At 39.3% G+C, this 15,799-nt stretch overlaps 1 protein-coding gene across 1 annotated transcript in view; it reads right to left on the bottom strand.

Moving 5' to 3' along the window:
• Nucleotides 1-15,799, bottom strand: part of MYO16 (myosin XVI) — a 505,456-nt gene that overhangs the window by 11,599 nt on the left and 478,058 nt on the right. Inside the window, exon 34 of the mRNA XM_082366214.1 lies at nt 9,804-9,889. Coding sequence (XP_082222340.1) covers nt 9,804-9,889 — 86 coding nt within the window. The remainder of the gene's footprint in view (nt 1-9,803; nt 9,890-15,799) is intronic.

The following is a 15,799-nucleotide window of genomic DNA, read 5'->3' as shown; positions in this document are numbered from 1 at the left end:
TACGGGTTAAAAAAGGGAATATATCCCTTAAAAGGAACAGGTTCTATTGGAAACAAGAGTATATCTGGACAACAGACAGTGAGGGAAGGAAGAGAGGATTTTAATTTTTTTACCTTATCTGTGCAAGTTGACTTCTTTAAAAAAAATTAATCACTGTCCTTTATTTTTATAATAAGTAATATTATATTGGAACACATTTAATATAATTTAAGTGGACATTTATTTGCATTTTGCAGCTGATTTTAAGTCCATAGCTAAGAATAAAAATGGACTCTGATGAGTGGATGCATGTTTCTTCCTACTGATGGAAAGTTATAAAATAGAAATTCATGATTGTGCATCACACGACAGTTAATTCGTGACATTTCACGATATGGATTTTTGTATGAGTTCTGGTCTCTTACCTCAATTCACTTAAAAACATGGCAGTACCAGTATTAGTGACTAGAAGATTGTAGCAAAAACTAATAACATATATTTAGAGTACATTTATAGTAATGACATATTACAGTAATGGGTTCAAATATAGAGAATACATGGAAAAACATAAATCTACTATAACGGAAACATGGAAAGTAAGAGTACTACAATTCCTTTAAATATATTTTTCTTGGGATTATATGGCAGGCTCACCACAAATACCAGGAGGTATTATTAAGGACAAATAATCTACTAGATTTTCTCTCTCTAAAGAATAAGTCTGTTTATAAAATTTGCTTCTTCAAAAATCTTCAATGCTGCCGCCTTGCCCTAGCCTAAAGAGTCAAGTCCACACATCTTAGCATGTTACAGAAAACCCTGTATTTTCTGACCACACTAATTATTCCAGCTTCATCATCACTCACCCTCACATAGATTCTATATGTCAATTCAATCAGATGTACCCAGAACACACTCTGTAATTCTATTTATCTTCTCTGTAACAGTCCCAGTTTGTACGCCCAGATACAGAAAGCTTTGAGGTTTCCAGAGCCCATTTCAAGCATCATCTTCATGATCTTGTTTCATATTCTTAAAGCATTTTCACAGGTTATTCTAATAAAATCTTATAACCATGTGAAATAAGCAGGTTAAGGATTATTAGCCTCTTTTCATAGATGCTGAAATTCATCTTTAAAGCCCAAACTCACTTGGCTAGTCAGTGGTAGAGTCTGGATTCAAATCCAAGTACATTGAGTTTAGTCGACCTTCTTAATCACATTGACTTCCAAGAAGTTTTTCTTGTCTGCTAATCAATGAGCACATGTGCTTTCAATGATTATGAGACAGAAAGTGCTGTGATGGGGTCTACGGGACTTAGAATCGTGCAGTATGACCTGCTCCCTCAAAAGGCTTTCATTTGAGTATGAGCAACAGGACATAAAAACATAAAGAGTTAGATGAATAAACATGCTTAAACAGGACATCAGTGCAAAAACTTCATGAGGAAGCACAGCATTAACTGACTAATAAATTACAGACGCAATGACTGTTGTTGGAATACAGAGGAGACATGACTCATTTCAAGGCCAATACAGCCAAGAGATTCCTGTTGGGCTGTGGGATTTGTTTCGGACTAAAAGGATGAGTCGGACACACAAAGAAGAAAGGCAACTTGGGTCGAGTGGGATAAGGAATGGTGTCCACACTTTTGTTCACATCTACATTGACAATGACCGAAAAACACAAGAGGGAGAAAACACTGTGCCATGTGGTGTACAACTTGAGAGTTAGCTTTGAACTAGTAATGCAGATGTGAATAAGTCAGAAAGGAGATAAGATATAGGTGTGAAAGTGAGGAAAGCAAGGGTCACAACCACGGCAGATAAGCACTCCACAGCCTCCAGAGGATGGAGGGTCCAAGTCCAAGGATACAGACCCCCACTGTCCAAATAGCCAGTATCTTCACTTGCATTGCTTTGTAGGGCACAGTTTACCTGTTAACTTATTCATTTCTCAAAATACTTATTTCCGGAAACAATCACAATCTGTGTGTTATGGTATTAAATATAATTAAATAAGAATGAGGAAAACCACTTCGTGAAACTGAATGCTAATAAAACTATTAGCCTAATCCAAATAGACTTTAAAAATCAACTATATTTAAGAAAGGGGCATAGTTTAGCAACTCCATTGACCGTGGAACTCACTGCATGGGGGAAACATCTTCTCTGTCCTCAACCTTGAGTCTCCCTCCAAAGTTTAGTTACCAGTTAGGGTCACCCGCTTGAGAATGAGAGATGAGAGAGGCAATTCCTTCTCATCATTAAATGCACAAATAGGTCCTAAGAGTATTAGACCATTTCTCCAGGATGCCCAGTTTATTATAGGGGTCTGACTTTGTCCCTGAGTAAAATAAAGTCTATTGATTTGGAGGGATTTCTGTTCGACCAGTTGTTAAGAATTACAAGCTTTGGTTTTACATATTTATGACTCGGTGGGAGCACCAGTGATCATTATTTTGTATTAAAATGTCTGATAAGCAACAATAATCCTATCATCAGAAGACATGAACAGGCATGATTTTTACTACCTTAAAGAATAAAGATTGCTAAATAATAATGGAGGCTAAGCTTAGTGAATTAAGGACTATAAATAATGCTCAGTAGCAACACATAAAACATTAGGCCAAATAAATGAGAAAGGGTACCAGTTTACGTTACCCAAGATGCTGTAACAGACAAACCACAAATACAAGTGGATTGACACAAAATCCATCCATTTTAGTCTTGTTCATGTTAAGGCTAAAACGGGTGTTTCTGATCAGTGGATGGATGGCCTCCACGTTGTCACAAATGTACTCTGCATCTTCCAGGGTCTTGGAGGATTGTGTATCCAGCTTTTGGATGGGAAAGGGCATAAAGTACTCACAGTCCAAGGGAGGTTTGCATGGGCCAAGGCTGGAGGGAGCTCACATCAGTACGGCTCCTGCTCCATTGGCTGTATCTCAGTCACATGACCACTCCCAACCACAAGCATGCTGGGAAACGTAGTCTAGCTAGGCGCTTCCAAAGAAATGGATTTGGTGGGCACTGTGTCTGCCAAGGGTGGTGCCTAGGGGCCAATGACTGTGTCTTTAAGACATAGTCATTGCAAATCATGCGGGTACAAATGCTAGAGAAAATAGAGAAAGGAAACGAGATGTCAGGAAGCATTAGAAAGGAAAATAGACAAGATTCTGCCAAAGTAGGCAACATACAAGAGCAGATCTTTTTAATCAAGACTCCTTTCCCAAAATAGATATTAAAAATCACCTGCAAGTGTATACAATTAATTTAAATCCACTTGGGCTTCAAAATCTAGGCTTTTTATGTCATTGACTTCATGACACTTCTTCCCAATATCATAGTTCATCTGTTTTAGAACCTATTTCTGACTCCGTCAGAAATGACAGTTTCAAATAATAGTGTAATCATAGAAATCAGAGAAAAATCAGGTCTTGGAGGTCTACTAAGGTCATAAAATAAATTCCTTCACCAAGGTTGGCTAGATTATGTTTCAGCACCATGGAAAACTTTCTGTTCCTTTAGCCTAAATTTTTCTTTCAAAGTTGTCAGGCCCCATTAATGTACAGAGCAGAACACTTAATAAGTCAGAAACTCTGGGGCCCAGGTTCCCAGGTATCAATCTTCCAGTTCTCTGTATCTGGAGCAGGAACAGAGCTATTTGTCTTATATTTTCCACTTATAGAAAAGGCAAACCTGGTTAACGGTTTTGAAGAAAGACAATGCAATACAGTCATAACTGGGATTTAACATTTAGCCTCTTGCTGTCATTTGTAACTTAAAAGTTCCCTTTTTCTAGAATTAACACTTATAGCTAATGGTAATTTCTACTGCTCTTCAGGGAAACATCTAGTCATACTGCAGATTGGAGTTACTCCATTCCAGCCGCGCTGGCCATCTTGCGATCCAGGCCGGCTCCTGTCCAGGGTCTTTGCTCCTTCCCTACCTGGACTGCTCCCCTGACCTCAGCCTGGCTGACTCCCTGACTTTCTTACTGTGTCTTTGCTCAGCGAGGCTTTTGTTGTCCATTGGATTTAAAACTGCAGCCCTACCCCACCTTCTCCCACACCACTCTTGTCACTCCCAGCCCTACTTATCCTGTTTCTTTCTAAAATGTATTTTAAGAAATATGAAAGGAACGAGAAATCAGAATTGTGACTATGTTTGTATTTTTATTTTTTGGCCATGCCACATGTGGGACCTTAGTTCCCCAACCAGGGATCGAACCCGTGCAGGGGAAGCATGGAGTCTTAACTCCTGGACCTCCAGGGAAGTCCTGAGACTATGTTTTTAAAAAGGAGAAAGGTGACCTGCAGAGATATCACAAGACCTTTCTCCTTTTAAAAAACATAGTCACCAAGTATACTTCAACAAAACAAAGAAACAAAAAACACATAGTCACAATTCTGCTTTCTCGTTCTTTTCATATTTCTTAAAATTGATTTTTCCTCATTGATAATAGTCAATGTCTTCACTGGAAAAACATTCTGCATTGGAATACATTTAGGATACACATACAGTACAATTCTATGAAGGAAAAAATACAAAATACAGGATTTGTTTTTGTTATTTTCCAAGTTTCTATATATCTATACAGGACATGTCCCTTTCCTGTTGAAAACGCTGCCATTTAACTCTTAACCATAAAATTAATTTACTGCCTTCATTGCTTGCCCATAATATGGAAGTCACGAGTGGTGCATACTGATTTCCCGAAACCTCAGCGGTGTGAAGAGCTTTCTATGATAGATCTCCTTCGGTTTGTAGCTTACACGTGAAATACACATAATTCCTTTGGAAATGGTTATCTAATTTCTATTCCCCATCATGTGTTTTAGAATTACCCCCTTAACATTAAGGGAAAAGTGTCTACATTTTGTTATTTTATCTAACACACTGTTTCTTTTCCATGCCACAATATAGTTTAAGCAGTCCATGTGACAAATAAAATGAATATAGAAAGAAGGCATTGGGTTTATTGAGCGCTCTGCAACTCTTCATTTCTTTGATATGTGACATTACAAAAAGGTTCCTTTGATGGTTCAGTAAAACAAACCACATAACAATTTGTTTCTTGATGTGGATCAACTGCGTATTGATTCTGTTAGGGCTTTCATTGGCGGCTGTGTCGGAAGGGAGTAGATATTTATTAAGCTCTCAGGCACGGGATTGCCACTATTTTATCAGAAGCCATCAATGATTTCTTACATTGAATATTTGAATATTACAGATATTAAGAATAAATTTTAGTGCTCTTTTAAAAAGCCAAAGAATATAACAAAAAGTTTGGCAAGAAATACAATAAATGCCCACAATGAAAATAGAAGATCGTAAACCACACAATATTACTGGGCAGAACAGATAGATGAGAGGAATAAAATGGCAGGCAGTGAAATCTGGTAAAGTTAAAATGAGAATGCAAATACAAATTAACTATGCTCAAATAAAAAATAATCTCATTCTTCAATGTCAAGTGTGGACCCCTAAACAGATGTGTAAATAGCAATTTTATGCCGAGGGCAAGCGCTGAGCACTTTATTTCATCCATCCTCTCTGCTGTCCGCTTGCCTTCAGGCCCGCCCTCTTCTGCTCTGCTCAGGCTTTTGCTCTATTTATAATCCGTGGGCTCCGTGTATCAGGTTACCTGGCCCCCTGAGTCAGCATTGCAGTCTCAGCACAAACACGAAGAAGTCCCTCTAGGCTGGTGGGTGTATTCTCAGTATTTCATTCAGTGCTGAGTCTCTCCCCACTGACTTACTTCTAAGGGACTGCATCATGCCAAATGGTATAAACTTAAAAAAAATGATTTCACATGTTACAAAATGTCAAGTAGATAAATGGCATGGTATTTTTATAAACACTGTCTAATTCAAAAACCAACATGAAGTGGCTTCTTCAACCTCTGCGATTCCAGTTTCGAGAACTGGGAAATGCCACAAAGCCCCCCTTCAGGACTAGGATGTGGGATTCCACGATGTTACACCTTCACTGCTGGTTTACTTGTGCCCTGGGGTGCAGAAGGACATGAATAGTTCGCCTTGGTTCACAGCCTGGACCTACCAAGCCTTCTACATAAGGAGCATAAATGATCACGGCCACATACTCGATCCGGCTAGTGTCTCAGCTTTTACTAGTTCCAAATATTTTAAGCAAAATTGATTTTTACTACTTTTACATAAAGTCCTTACATTTTGCAAATTAATTTTAAAAATATGATGGAACAGAACAGAAACTACATTTTCTATATTCTGTACCTTGAGAAAAGAAGCTATTTATGGAGGTGCTACCCCTATTAGAAAATTGTTTACATCTACATTAAGAATAATGCAGGGCTTCCCTGGTGGTGCAGTGGTTGAGAATCTGCCTGCCAATGCAGGGGACATGGGGTCGAGCCCTGGTCTGGGAAGATCCCACATGCCGCGGAGCAACTAGGCCCATGAGCCACAATTACTGAGCCTGCGAGTCTGGAGCCTGTGCTCCGCAACAAGAGAGGCCGCAACAGTGAGAGGCCCGCGCACAGCGATGAAGAGTGGCCCCCACTCGCCGCAACTAGAGAAAGCCCTTGCACAGAAACGTAGACCCAACACAGCCATAAGTAAATAAATAAATAAAAATAAAAATAAATAAAAACATTTCATTACACAATACGTTTAAAAAAAAAAGAATAATGCACACTCTATGTAAAACTTGAAAGATGAATGGATAAAGAAGATGTGGTACATGTATACAATGGAATACTACTCAACCATAAAAAAGAACGAAATAATGCCATTTGCAGCAGCATGGATGCAACTAGAGATGATCATACTAAGTGAAATAAGTCAGAAAGGGAAAGACAATACCATATGATATCACTTATATGTGGAATCTAAACTATGGCACAAATGAACCTATCTACAAAACAGAAACAGACTCACAGACATAGAAAACAGACTTGTCGTGGCCAATGGGGAGGAGAGGAGGGAGAGGGATGGACTGGGAGTTTGGGGTTAGTAGATGCAAACTATTACATTTAGAATGAATAAACAACAAGGTCCTACTGTATAGCACAGGAAACTATATTCAATATCCTGTGATAAACCATAATGGAAAAGAATATAAAAAAGGAATGTATATATATGTATAGCTGAGTCACTTTGCTGTACAGCAGAAATTAGCATAACATTGTAAATCGACTATACTTCAATTAAAAAAAATAGAGAATAAAAAATAAAATTTAAAAAAACCCCTTTGCTATAAAGTAAATTTTATAGATAATAATAAAATCAAATTAGTGTGTCAGTCAAAATTCTTCTTTGCAAGCAACAGAAACTAACTCTAACAGGTAGAAGATTTATTGGAAAGCAAAATAATTGGACGTGAAGTTAAGGACAGGTTTGGCACGTGGGCTGCACCCAAGGTGAACGCGGTGACCGGCGGTCACAGACACAGGCTAACATCTTTGGCCACCGGAGGGAGCCACTGTGGCCAGATGACACCCCCATGGCGACATCTATCCTCGTCCCTTCCATCGTATGTCTCTCAACCCATAACCCATGGTGGATAGACAGAGCCCATCTCACATGCATTTATCCAGCTGTCAAAGGAAGGGAGGAAGGTGAAATCTCTCTCCTTATATTATCATGATGGTAGGCCAGAAACTTAAATATGTGGCCAGCAGCTAAAAACACAAACCACAAATGTCCACTACAGCTACTTAAGATTTTCACCTTGACCAAAACTTCTTTAAATTTTATGTAAAAGTTGGATGACTCCTCCATTGCTTTTAATGTCATGGTAAGCTCACTCTCAGAAACAAGACATAGGATCTTGACATTCATTCAAACTGTGGACACTGCATTTTCCCTATGACCTCTGGCAAATTACTAAATCTATTTCTTGTTTTCTTTATCTACAGTAACACCCAGACATTTTATCTTCCTTAAAGGGATTTCATTAAAATCACTGATGATGCTAATTAAAATATAGACATCCTCAAATAGGAATTCAATTTTTAGTCAACATTTAATTTTATTGCTACATGCCCAATCAGTTCAGGGTTGATTTTATAGAATTCTTATTTAATAGCATTACTAGAAAATCTAGAATGCAATATGCCTGCATGTGTCCATATTTCCTCTATAAATGTCATACAAGAAGCATTTATGCTGAGAGATGTGTGGCCATTCAAGGCATAGTTCCACATAACTGTTATAGGTCCCCAACACTGACACATGTGTCCTGCCAGGAGAATGCCCACACCAGGCATGGAAGAAAATGAGCCTGGTTTTCCATTTCCTTGAAAAAATGCACTGTGAGATAACTGGAGATTTTTTGCATTTGAAAACAAGCCCTCATTGAAAACTGGGAATGGAAAATTACTCCCGGTGATCTTTCCCATCTCTCTTTGCATCTTAGCCAAATCCATGAAAGATCAGAGGGAAAGTTGCAGAGATGCCTATTTTATGCACCTTCTCTCAAAATTAACCCTTTTCTCTATGAACCACATTGTAGTGGGAGCCCTGAGAAGGATGTATCTATCACTGTGCTCTAACGTATAGGAGCCAACCCTATAATAAAAATCAAGCCAATGTTCTTTACAAACAGGTTCCCCTGTGAATTATCATAGATAAAGCAGCTGTAATGCTTACAAGGTAAAGTAAATGCATCTCTAAGGAACAGACGGGAGATTAGGACAATCTATTATTTCAAGCAATCAGCATTTTTTTTCTATTTCAATGCCTATATATCAGCGTAAGTGATTTCAGCATATTGTCTACTGTAAGATTTATTTTTAAGATTAAATTATTGATTTTTCCCACTAGCTCATCAGTGTTATTTAGAAAATCTCAGCTGATAATATAACCATGCCTATATAATGTCAAATGTTCAGATGAAAACAGATCCTTGGCTGGATAGTTGGTTTCATGAAAACATCTGAATACTTGACTGAGTTTTTAAACGATTTTAATGTAGATATTTGACAAAGCAAAAGTTGTGCTGTAATTTCATAAAAAATAATCTTGCTGCTAAAGCAATAATCTTTAATATATTGATAATAAAATCTTTGATACATTGTTGGTTGTGTACCACCTTCAAAGCAAAGTCATATTTTTTGAAGATACTTATTGAAAACAATATTTTAAAGTTCAACATAAAAAGGACACTGAACTATTGATATAAATCCTTTATTCTTTCTACAAACACTAGAGTTTATTTTAAAGTGATAATCCTCTTTATTTTGGCAAAATTTTTGAGGCCAAACACATTATGCATACACGTGAAATTACTGAAGCACATCAAAACAGTTTTGTGAACTGCAATCTCATTTTGATTTTGCAGTGTTCTGATCATATGATAGTTTATACATGAATTTGGATTACATGGAATTTGAGGTGGTAACTGAGAAATAATGGCCATGAAACCACAGGGGCTTCAAGCATTTTATTTCCATGTTGTCCTCACTTACAGCCTTCCTATTTCAGCTGAGGTCAAATGCAGGAAATACTAATACCATTCAGCAGATGCAATATACCCTTCACCTGACAGTGATTTTAAAATGCCACTACATAAATTGTCATAACAGTTCATATGAAACCATCTATTAATTTTTATTTGTTTTGGATGTTCTTCTTTTTTTGAAACCAGCAGAAAATAGAGAGCAGTCAGCTGATACAAAGGGAAAGAGAATGTTGAGGTGAAGAAACTTCCAACACAGTTGAAAATAACTGTGTTCCCTAGTCCAATAAGAACAAATACTCTTGGTCACACCTTCATGAATCTCTTGTAGGCATTTAACTTCAGTTATCATAGCAAAGGTAAGCATTGAGGGATCATTACCTGAGTGGTGTGACTCTCTCTATGTCTCTGAAAGGAGGAGGTCCCACTCCCAGACAACCTGGAGAATCCATCGTCTTCAGGTAAACCTATGGAGGTCAACACAAAATAGCCGTTAAGTTGTGTGTTCTTTCCCCAAATAAAGTAAGTCGTGTACTTATTGAACAAACTAAAATGGTGACATTTCATGGATTGAAATGAAGGTCAGTAAACACTCACTGAAAAATAAATTGCCCAAGGCAACATGGTAATACCAGGTATTGCTGGAGTTCCATCTAATCAAAGAGGAAATGTACTGGCAAAAAAAGATGAAATGATAATGAAGAAATACGCCATAATAGCACAAACGTGGGCAAAGAAGTACTGGAGGGGAGAAGGAAAACGTTTCTAGAGGCTGAAAATAGTCCGATGAAACACTGATGGGGGAAAGAGAAGCCTGTGGGCAACGGAGGGTAAATGGGTCCCTGCGGTTCAGTTTGTTTCCCATTTGTGGGGTAGCAGGGTGGCTGAGATGGAAGACAGATAAGACACCATCAAGTCTACGTGTCAGATGAATTCTATTGACTATCGTCCATTCTACACCCAAAGGGAAGGAGGAGATTGGGTGAAATTCCATGAGGAAAAGGTCGGGGTAGCTGCCCGATCACAACAGACCAATACATAACCAACTCTATAGGCTCAGTGGCGGGTCTGAGGCAACTGATATCTCCCATGATACAGAAGTGCCTTCGAGGCTCCAAAAGGTTATAGTAATTATCTCTCGTGACCCAAGCAGGGTTTTGCATCGTCAGCCTGGCTGACGTTCTGGGCTGTGTAATTCTCTGTTGGGGTCTGTCCTGTGCACTGCACCGTGTTCATCAGCAACACCTCCTTAGCTGTGGCAACCAAAACTGTCCCCAGACATTGCCAAATATCCCCTGGGAGGCAAAATCATCCCTGGCTGAGAAGCACTGTGAGAGAGGGATCAATCGGGTGACTTACTGATAAAAATGAATGGATTAAAAAGTAACTATCCAATGAAAGTTCAACCTAGACAACTTTAGATTCTGAAGTGATTGCTCCTCTCATCTGAAATCATAATTAACCAGTATGGTACAACTGATTAAACATGTACATGATTCCTGATTTAAACATCATTAGAAAATCACTCATATTTTTCCAGTTAGAGAGTTAGTTCTGCAGAGAGGTCCACAACATCCTGTTAACACATAAGAAGTCTTCCCAGTTGATCTTCTTGATATATATACAAATACCTTGGCATGGAAGGGTTAGTTCATTGAGACTGGGCAGGAGAGGGCCAGTATCTGGGAAGTGATAGATATACGGATGGGTGGTCATGGGGGGACTGGGTCTTGGTCAAAAGCAATAGCAATGTCTAAAGTTGCCCAGGGGAATACTGTATCGAGACCCGGGTAGCAGGTGTGGGGAAGGTTCCAATCAAGCAGTGAGTGTTAGAGTGATTGGAATCAATACAGAGGAAGGGTGGGTGGAAATCCAAGATCACACACAGGTTGGCGTTCCAGGCAACTAGATAAGCAGATAGTCACAATAAAATGTATGTCCAGGTAGCAGGGCAAAGATAAGAGTTTGGGATTCATATGAGAGGGGGATGAAGGGCCCATTGACAAGCAAGACAAATATCTGCTGCTAGAGAATCCAGTTCACTGGACGTCTTACAGAGACTAGGAACCTGGGGAAGGAGAAGAGGGCTGTGATCCATTTTTAGAAACTAAATGATCAATTAGAAGATTGCTCGCTGAATCAGAACAGAAACTGAGCTTAGTGAGGATCCAAACTCAGAGCCAAAGCATTAGCATGAACTGCTTTACACAGTGTCAACTAAATAAAGTTAGGAAATATCTAGGTCACCCTCTGAATAAGGCACTGGGAAATGCGCCAAGACTCAAGAAAAGGTCTGCCTCCGAGGAGCTCAAATCTTCACGGTAATGCCTCTTAAGCAGAATACACAACAGAATGACTTAAGGGTTCCACAGGGCACAGGTGGCGTTGAGATGGATCTGGAGAAAGCAGGGATTCACTCTGGTTGAGGGATTAGAGGAAGAGTGATGGTGGAGATGCCAAAGGCTGTGGACCTTCCAGGATGGGGAGGCTTTTGAAAGGTGAGCAAGGTTGAGGAAGGTCAGCCTGGCCAAGGGAATGGAAGAGCTGAAGCATCGTAACATGGAACACGAGATGTCTCCACATCCTGGGGGTGGCCTGTAAGATGGCCGAAGTAGGGGACCTGGAGGGTGTAGTCCAGAAATTAAAGGCGTCACCTAACACTTCACAGAATCTGGCGATATTTGAAGGCAATGGGTAGCACTGTAGATTTCTGAGAAGGGCTGTGGCACCAGGGTACCTAAGTGGTGAGTGCAAAGGCATCTCTTACCTGTCGACTAAAGAAGGGTCAGGACAGATAGAGTCAGTGTCAGGGATGGGGATGGAAGGCTGGGTGGTGACAGAGAGAGAGTGACAGAGAAGAAAGGGGCACTGGAGAAAGTTTGGGAATGTCATTTCCTCCTGGTGATGCAGGAGGTGAGGGGGCTACAGGGGAAGAGGACTCTGGGGTGGCACTGACCCTGAAGGTCATAGCAGGGAGGTGAGAAAGCCCGGTTATGGCAAATATGGCATGGGAGTGTAAATCCAGAGGAGCAAAGGAATAGCTGGAAGCACTGAAGGTGCAAAGGAGATTAGAAAAGGCAGGGTTTCTTTTTTTGGCCAACAAAACCTTTTATTTTGTTGCCATATTAGAAGGGGTACTTTTTAAAGGCAAATGATCTAAAAATGACACCAAAGACACACGCCATGAAGGAAAAGAAAATGTATCAATACTTCTATTCGAACCTTAAAAATAAATATACTTTAAAAATATCAAAAAAGTAAAATGCAAATTAAAAAAGAACAACATAGAACATTTAAATACACCAAATAAAAGGCTCTACTATTCTTAAAACATCCTACAAGTCAAAATAAAGGACCTACTCTCATATTTTAAAATATGGGCAAAGACTCTGTACAGAAAATTAGAGAGACTATAAATGACCACTAAATAATAAACAAGTTTATTTTCATTAAGTATTCAAAGAAGTGCACATAAAACTACAATAATTAACCCATCTTATCTATCAAGACAACAAATATCTCAAGACTCTTTATTACAGAAATTTCATGTACATATAAAAGCAAAGAGAATATAGAGTGAAACTCCATGGACCCATCACCAAGCTTCAGGATTTTCAGTATTTCAATCTTGTTTCATCTACTTCTCATTATCTTTTAAAAAAATTACAGAAATTATATTATTTCACCTGTAAATTCTTGAACATGTGTCCCTCATGTAGCTAAGGGCCATTGTTACACAAAGGCATCAGAAGAATCCCAAAACCTTGGGGTAGAGAATCCCACTGTGCTGTCCCATGGGGTTGAAGACCCCCTGATTGGTGCTGGGGGCACATTCAAGGTTCATCTGAAGCCCCTTATTTGCTGACTTCCATTGGAAGTGGGGTCTCCATCACAGGACGATTGCTCACGCATACTTATAAACCTGCTCTAGTTTTCTCAGGGCACAGCCCTCTCCCAGACCAGACTCTGGGGCAATAATTCCCAGCAAACACAGTTCTACACCCCTCCTTCCATGTACTCTTTCTGCAGCAGCAACAGTGTGCTTCCCTTCCCTTGAACTCTACCCTCATACCACGACTTCCATTCATGCCAGAGGCTCTGAATCGTAATGTCTGAACACCAGTGTAGACCATCAAAATGACCTGCGTGTTTGACTATACACACGTGGGTATTTGGGTCTATGTGTAAACAAGTCATAATGCATTGATTCTAGTATTATAGTCTGTGTGGTCTTGGAGGAGTTAATTCACTGCCTTATACCTCATCTATGTCATGTACATAATTCTTGTTTTTATTGGATAAATCCTCAGGGATCTTCTAGCTCTAAAATATCCAAGTCTTTTATGATATCTGTGCATAGGTAGTATTTATTGAGCACTAATTTTAGCTAGCATCATTGTATTGATACTAAATCCTCATAACAATCCCACAGGGCAGGGGGACCGTCCTTTGATTGTCCCCATTTTTAAGCTGAGAAAACTGAGAATTGGAGAGGTTAAGTCATTTTCTCAGGGTCATGGAGTTAGTATGCATCAGCCCTGGGTCTGAACCCAGGCAGAGAGGAACAATGCAACACTGCTAGGAAATGGCAGAGTCAGCAGTTCCATCCGCCATTTTCAACCCGACTTCTCAACTACAGTGGAGGAAACTGAATTAAATGAAGTCCAAATTAGAAATTATTCAATATGACTTCAAACTATCTTTAATGAAAAGGAGGAGTGGAGCAGGGCTTTCTGAATGCCTGAGGAGCTTGCTTTCTTGACAAACCTACCTTCTGCTGCTCAAAATAGATAATTGCACCATATTCTAGATTGTCAAGTGAAGGCTTGCTTCCTCTGGCAGTTTGGCTCTGAATCAGAAAGCAGTATGAATTCCAAAGAATCTATACAGTTCCTATAAACAAGATGAGGTTGTAAAACCTATATTTGAATACATTTCATGGGTTCTAACCAAAGACTCCTTCGCTAGGGGCCTGGATCTTTCTTGAGTATGAGTGAAAAAAGCCATTCTCCAAAGTTCCCAGAGTCCATGTGGTTTGGTGCTACCATCGCACTAGGTTCAACGTGGCCTTGTAGTCTATGCGAAGAATGCAGAGCTTCTGGTCTTGTAAATGGTCTCACCCAGTACTTTATCACCATAGATTATCCTTACAATGCACCGAGGATAAACACAGCACAAATAAAGAAAGACAATCTTCAGAGAATGGTAAGTGTAAAATCAAATGTAATGACTGTATTCTTTAATTGTCATTTTTTCTGATGCCCAGCGATAAAATGCGTAGTCATCAAGCAGCAAGAAAGAAAATCATACTGAACATAAAATGGCCTAGATAGAATTTGTCATATCTTTATTTCCCCACTTAACATCTTTAGATTCACAATATTTTGTTTGATATAACTACAATGTTCTAGCACTAAAAACTGTTCTCTAATCTAATGATAAATAACCACAATTCCAGGGAATAATTAAATATACAAAAAAAGATCTAAGTCTGTGTTCGCATCAGTAAAAGGATGGCAATTAAAGTAAGTGATAGCTATAATTACCCACACATAACTATATTTCAGCAAATGAACAAACAGATAATTATTTCTGGGAAGCAGAGGTAGCGTGCAGATACTGGCATTCCAGAGAAATCGTTTCCTTGAAAATAACACTATTTCTGATTCAATGAAAACTTCGAGTTATTTTAAACATTTTATTCCCATCTTGTGCCTTTATTCAGTAAGCATATTGACTATACCCTGTGAATTGTGAACCAATACGACTAACCGATTTGAGTTATACTGACCATGTATATATCATGTGCTCTACATATATAACATCTGATCAGTTTTTATCATACCGACCAGGAGAGGTTTTCTGACTCTGGCCCCGGCATAGGACTTACTGGTTCTTATGAAATATGCAACATTGTTCCAATCAGTAAATGCTGTTACTGAGTGCCTGCAGAGAAAACTAAGGAAAGACCCATGTTCTGGGAACCTGGGAACCGGTACGTCTGTCTGTTCTTGGTAACTGCAGTTCCTTTCCCTAGAAATCTTTACCGCAGGTATAAAAATCCTTCTGTATCTTCCCAGTGTCATTTCCTCCCATCTTACCAAAAAGCCTCTGTCTTACGAGCCAAATACTTCCAAACAATCTTACATGGAATCCCTGCTTAATATGGGGGGAGGGGTAGCATTCAGAAACACTTTGGGGCTTTTTCTCTGTGTGTGTGTGATGAAAACAGTCCTTTTCCTGTGTGCCAACAGAACACTCCCGCATTACCCTGGGGTCCTTGATGCTAAGCTTGAACGAGCCCTGCCCTAATCAACGACCCACCCCATGACTCCTTCCAAGTAAAGCGTGACTTGTGATGAGAATCGCCTGGGTAG

The sequence above is a fragment of the Balaenoptera borealis genome (genome assembly GCF_965194805.1).
Source record: "Balaenoptera borealis genome assembly, chromosome: 18".
NCBI lineage: Eukaryota > Metazoa > Chordata > Mammalia > Artiodactyla > Balaenopteridae > Balaenoptera > Balaenoptera borealis.
This window is presented reverse-complemented; position numbering and strand designations above follow the sequence as displayed.